The sequence below is a fragment of the Eupeodes corollae genome, chromosome 2, assembly GCF_945859685.1.
Source record: "Eupeodes corollae chromosome 2, idEupCoro1.1, whole genome shotgun sequence".
In the NCBI taxonomy this organism is placed as follows: domain Eukaryota; kingdom Metazoa; phylum Arthropoda; class Insecta; order Diptera; family Syrphidae; genus Eupeodes; species Eupeodes corollae.
In genome coordinates this window covers 151,917,393-151,923,717 of record NC_079148.1, presented here as the reverse complement: position 1 = coordinate 151,923,717, position 6,325 = coordinate 151,917,393, and the positions used below count along the sequence as shown (strand labels likewise).

The window sequence follows — 6,325 nt, the reverse complement described above, 5'->3', positions numbered from 1 at the left end:
TCAATTGACCTGGCCATAGTCAATTCAACATCATCACGTGGTCATCATCAATTGACCTGGTCACAGCTCAACGTACTCATCGTCTTCATCATCAGCTCATCGATCCATCATTAGAACAACGTCTTCATCATCGTCATCCTCAGCTTCAGATCCTCATCATCGTCGCCGTCATCGCAGTCGTCGCCGTTGTGGTCGTGAACTCAACTCTATCTCCTTGCAATCAATTGGTACAAGGTAAGTCGTTATGCCTCAAATTATGGTAATTATAGACGTAGGTCAAAGACTCACAATGCTCAGACATCTCCGGCATCAAATGCCCAAAATTGTAGGAAATGTACTGAGCCTGATAGTATGGCGCCAATGGTAGAATGTGGCACCTGTTTTAATTGGTTTCATTTCCCATGCGTGGGGGTTACAGAAGAGGTAGAAAGCATAGATTGGCACTGCGGCGAATGTGTTAGTAAGCTTCAAGCAATACAGGATTCAACCTCAAAGGAGAAATCCACAACTAATGCTGCCGCTTCAGGCGTCGAAGTTCAACCATCCTCGCAGGATGATTCCGTAGATGATCATACTCCAGTGAAGGGTCTATGTAAGCCGGTCGAAAAAGCTAAGCACAACAAAAAAGCAACAAGGAGCAATGGTTCAATTGCAACAAAAGCATCAAGTGCAAATAGAGTCAAGTTACAACTTCAGAAACTGGAAGAAGAGCGAAAACTTCAAGCAAAGCGTGATAAGGAATACATTGACAAAAAATATGCAATTCTTGAACAATGTTCCATAGATGACGAAAAAGATTCAGTTGTGAGTGCACATTCCGTCAGTGATCGCGTTTATGAGTGGGTAATGAAATCGAATTTGCAGGAAGTGACAGGTGAAAATAAGAAAAATACGCAGAACAATTTCCATGATGGCAAGTTGGACAACGGGCGAGGTGAAAAGGAAAAATATACCGAGTTAGATGTGACAACTAGTCCAGCACCAGAATTAAACAAAGCTCAAATCGCAGCAAGACAGTTCATGTCAAAAGAACAAGTTCAGTTCTCTGGGCGACCTGAAGAGTGGCCTCTTTTCATTAGTTGGTGGAATAATTCATCAAAGGTGTGTGGATTCAGCAACAATGAGAATATGCTAAGGCTACAACGGTGTTTGAAAGGAAAGGCTCTTGAAGCAGTACAATTCAGACTTCTTCATCCAGATCAGGTCGAGGGGGTGATAAAAACATTGAAAATGCTATTTGGTAGGCCCGAGATAATTATTCAGTCGCTTTTGCAGAAGGTAAGAAATGAACCTGCACCTAAACATGACAAGTTAGAAACTATAATACACTTCTCACTCGAGGTAGATAATATGTGTCGCATGATGGAGGTTACAGGTCTTTCTGCTCATCTCAACAATCCTTGTTTACTTCAGGAACTGGTAGAGAAGCTGCCAGCACAAATAAAACTTAATTGGGGTATGTTTAAACAGACTATTTCTTGTGCCGATTTGTCGGTGTTCAACGATTGGATCGCGAAGTATGCAGCAGCTGCGTCAGAGGTTACGGTGACAGTTCCTTACTCATTCGAACAGAAAACAAATAAAAGGACAAAAGCTATTATCAACATTCATCAAGAAGAAAAGCCTCAAGATGATAATAAGTGTCCTGCATGCAAGGGTGATTGTAAATCGCTATCTTCATGCCAAAAATTTGTGCAGATGACTTTGCAAGATAAATGGAAGTTGATTAAAACTGGTTACATCTGTCGAATATGCTTACGCAAACATGGCAATCGTCGTTGCATGTCATCACAGCTTTGCGGTGTTAATGGATGCACCTATCGACATAATTCGCTTCTTCATAACAGCGAAGTTCAACTGAAAGTCAGAAACAACGGTGATGTGCGAACAAACCATCCAACCTCAAACAACAATGGCGTTCAGAACACCCACTACAGTGGTACAATCATTCGTCCAAGTGCTTCTCTTACTCTTTTCAAGATCGTTCCGGTGAAGTTACACTACAACAACAAATCTTTAGATACGTTCGCCTTCATAGATGATGGATCGTCAGTAACTCTCGTTGATGAAGAATTAGCATTCGCACTCGGTGCCAATGGTGAAACAGAACCTTTGTGCTTAAGGTGGACTGCAAACACCCATCGCCGGGAGGACTCATCCATGAAGATTACTTTTGAAATATCAGCCCAAGACAGCAATCATAAATACTTGCTCCCAAGTGCACATACAGTCAAATCATTAGATCTTCCAAGACAGACACTGGACATAAGCAGCCTGATGCAACAGTACGCACACCTGAAGGGATTACCAATAAAATCATATTGGAACGCGAAGCCTCAAATCCTGCTCGGTCTTCAACACTGGCGATTGGGAATGCCTCTGAAAAATAGGGAGGGTGATGAATCTCAGCCGGCAGCAATAAAAACAAGGTTAGGGTGGACTCTTTTTGGTGTTTCATCGGTTGGTACTGAACTAAATAAAGAAGTTGAAGCAAAAATTAACATTCATCTTTGTGAATGTCAAAATGAGATGGATTCACAGATGCATGAAACAGTAAAGCAATATTTCGCATTAGAGAGTATAGGCACTAGGCCTACTAAGCGAAGACTCTCGGACGAAGATTATAAAGCAATGCAACTACTGGAAGAAAAAACTATTTTCTTGGGTGATAGTTATGCCGTTCCGCTGTTGTGGAAATATGAGAACATCCAGTTGCCGGACTCGAAGCCCATGGCAGAAAAAAGATTACGCTGTCTCGAAAGACGTCTTCTTCAGCAACCTCAACTCGTTGAACGGGTCAATAAGCAAATCGAAGAATATCTGAAGAAAGGATACGCAAGGAAGCTAAATGATTATGAGGTGAATAATTCAAAGACACGATCCTGGTATTTACCTATATTTCCGGTCCTGAATCCAAATAAGCCTGATAAGTTGAGGATTGTCTGGGATGCGGCGGCGAAAGTCGAAGGGGTATCTTTGAACTCGTGTTTAATAACAGGACCAGATGATGTACCATCGCTGCCATCCGTCTTATTTCGATTTCGTGAAAAGAAGATCGCTATAACAGGTGACATACGCGAGATGTTCCATCAAGTGAAGATTCTTGAGGATGATAAAAACGCTCAAAGGTTCTTGTGGCGTAATATTGAAGACGGAAATATTGAGGTGTATCAGATGCAGGTTATGACATTTGGGTCTACTTGTTCACCTTTTTGCGCCCAATACATAAAAAATAAAAACGCAAAAAAATTTGAGATGCAGTTTCCAAGGGCAACAAAGGCGATCATTGAAAACCACTATGTGGACGATTTGTTAGACAGCGTAGACACCGAAGAAGAGGCAATAGCCTTGGTAAAAGACGTGATACACATCCACAAGCATGCGGGGTTTGAAATCAGAAATTTCGTTTCCAACTCTTCAAACGTTTTAAACGCTCTACAGTCCAAAGCTTCAAATGCTAACAAATCCTTTACAAATTACGCTCAAAATGACTTTGAAAAGCTCCTAGGTATGTGGTGGTCTCCAAGCACAGATATGTTCGTTTACACATTCAAGTCAAGCAAAATGCAGAATGACGTTATGAACGGCACACAAATTCCAACGAAACGAGAGGTACTAAGAGCCCTCATGTGCGTCTTTGACCCTCTTGGTCTTATTGCAAACTTCACAATTCAGCTAAAAATCATCCTGCAAGAAATTTGGCGGTCAGGAATAGGGTGGGACGAGAAGATAAAAGATCGGCAGTTCCAAAAATGGAAAATATGGTTGAGCCTGATTCCTAAAATAAAAGACGTATCAATTAACAGAAGATATCTCACAAATGTACATTTTGGAACTGGAAGTCGTGTTGAGTTACATATATTCGTGGACGCGGGTGAAGAAGCTATTGCCGCGGTAGCCTATATCAGAGTTTCCACTCAAAGCGATGTTGAATGTTCACTTATCAGCGCCAAAACGAAGGTAGCTCCAATAAAGACACTCTCAATACCTCGGCTAGAGCTAGAAGCGGCCGTGTTAGGAGTACGACTCTCTAAAATTATCAAAAATGGTCACACAGTTCAATTTGAAAGTTTAACCTTTTGGACAGATTCCCAAGTCGTTCTCAGTTGGATAAAATCCAGCAAAAAATACAAAAGTTTCGTAGCCGTCCGTATCGGAGAGATACTCGAAAGTTCAGATGCAAGTGATTGGAATTGGGTTTGCAGCAAAGACAACGTCGCCGACGATGCCTCAAGATATAAAAGCAACTATGATTTCAGCTCTTCAGGCAGATGGTTTACGGCACCGGAGTTCCTGTACCAAAACCCATTTCCTCCATCAGAAAAATTCTCTGAAGACCTTACATCTGAAAAAGGCAATGAAGAGGTTAAGGAATGTTTTCTTCACTTCGAAAAGCCATCTGCATCAGTATTAGACTTCAACCGTTTTTCGAGATGGAAAAGCCTTCTAAAGACACAAATATTTATCTATCGATATGTCAAACTATTTGTCCTTAAATGGCGAAAACCTTGCAGACCATCAGTATTCCAACTAGACGAGAAGGAAGCAGCTAAGATTCTCCTCTACAAACAAGCTCAGAAAGACAGCTTTCCAATCGAGTATGAAGCCCTAGCTATCGCAACAAGTTCCGGGAATGAGGTCAACATTGGCAAAACCAGTCCGCTCTATACTCTCTCTCCATACTTAGACGAAAATGGACTTATTCGTATTGCGGGAAGAATCGATGCGATAAAAAATGTACCATCGGAAACTAAAAGACCGATCATTCTACCGAAGGATCATCAAGTCACCTACCTGATCGTAAACGAATTTCATATAAAATTTTGTCATCTTTTTAACGAAACCGTGGTGAACGAGCTTAGACAGTATTACTTCATTCCCAGCTTGAGACGTGTTCTAAAAAAAGTTCAAAGAGGTTGCCAGCACTGCAAAAACAACAGAGCCGCGCCGCAGCCCCCACGCATGGCAGAACTACCACCCGCTCGACTTCAACCATTCCAAAGACCATTCTCATACACAGGAGTGGATTACTTCGGGCCACTCTTTGTTAAAATCGGAAGGCGCCTAGACAAGAGATGGGGTATGTTACTTACTTGCCTAACTCTACGAGCAATCCACATCGAGATTGTCCACAGCCTTTCCAGTGATTCTTGCATATTGGCTTTTAAGCGGTTTATCTCAAGAAGAGGTATGCCAAAAGAAGTATACTCCGACAATGGAACAAATTTTCGAGGTGCCAGTAAAGAGTTGCAGCAGGCCATAAGAGACTTAAACAAACATGCAGTAGCCAAAGAATTTGAATTGGATCTGAAGTGGAACTTCATTCCGCCAGCAGCACCCCACATGGGTGGGTGTTGGGAACGCATGGTTAGATCTGTTAAACAAACCCTTACTGAAATATCGCCAATTCGCAATCCTTGCGACGAACTATTAGTGAGTATGATGGCGGAGGTAGAGAGCATTGTGAATTCGCGACCCCTTACCTATGTACCAATTGATTTTGAAAGTAGTGAAGCACTTACCCCCAATCATTTATTGATCGGTTGTTCTAATCAAGAACGACTCCACGCAGAGCCAATACGTGACGGAGCAGCTATCAGAAGAAATTGGATAGCCGCTGAAAAGTACGCACAATCATTTTGGCAAAGATGGCTTCGCGAATACTTACCCGATTTGACCCGACGGACAAAATGGTTTAAACCACAGAGGCAGTTGCAAGAAGGAGATATTGTAGTTATCGTAGACTACAACAGTCCAAGAAAAACCTGGCCAAAGGGTAAGATTCTTAAAGTGATACCTGGAAAAGATGATACTGTTCGGAGCGCAATTGTACAAACCCAAACAGGGATTTATACTCGCCCAGCTGTTAAGCTTGCAGTCCTTGAGGTTCACCAGTTCGATGGAAGTGGTAAGCTGGATCCTAACCCAGTTACCGGGGGGGAGTGTTAAGCGAACTTGGAACCACCTTTCATGGCAGTATTGTTTCTTGAATTCCAAGAAAAGGCGCAATATACTAAGTCAATATCTATCTCTTTCTTAAAGAATTAATTTTACTATTGAACACCGGAAATTTAGCTTTTTTGGCATTAAATCAACCATTTTTGAGAAAAAACAGAGTGAAGTGCATAAGCTTGATAGTTAAAACAAAAAAATCAGAAAAAATAAGAAAATTGCTTAAGGCAATTACTAAAATATAAAATATATTAAGATATAAGCTGGAAACTAAACGAAATTAAAGTTGTTCTTCTTTCAAATTGGATTACTTTAATTTTGGAAAATTTTCCATAAAGTTGGCTGAACCAACAGAGGGTTCAATTTCAAAAAG

General features: G+C 41.3%; 1 protein-coding gene across 1 annotated transcript; it reads left to right on the top strand.

The window, feature by feature from the left end:
- The first annotated feature begins 351 nt into the window (after positions 1–351).
- On the top strand, positions 352–5,949 carry LOC129945299 (uncharacterized). The gene has a single exon (XM_056054953.1). It carries the CDS (start codon positions 352–354, stop codon positions 5,947–5,949), a length of 5,598 nt encoding a protein of 1,865 aa, XP_055910928.1.
- The last annotated feature ends 376 nt before the right edge of the window (positions 5,950–6,325 follow it).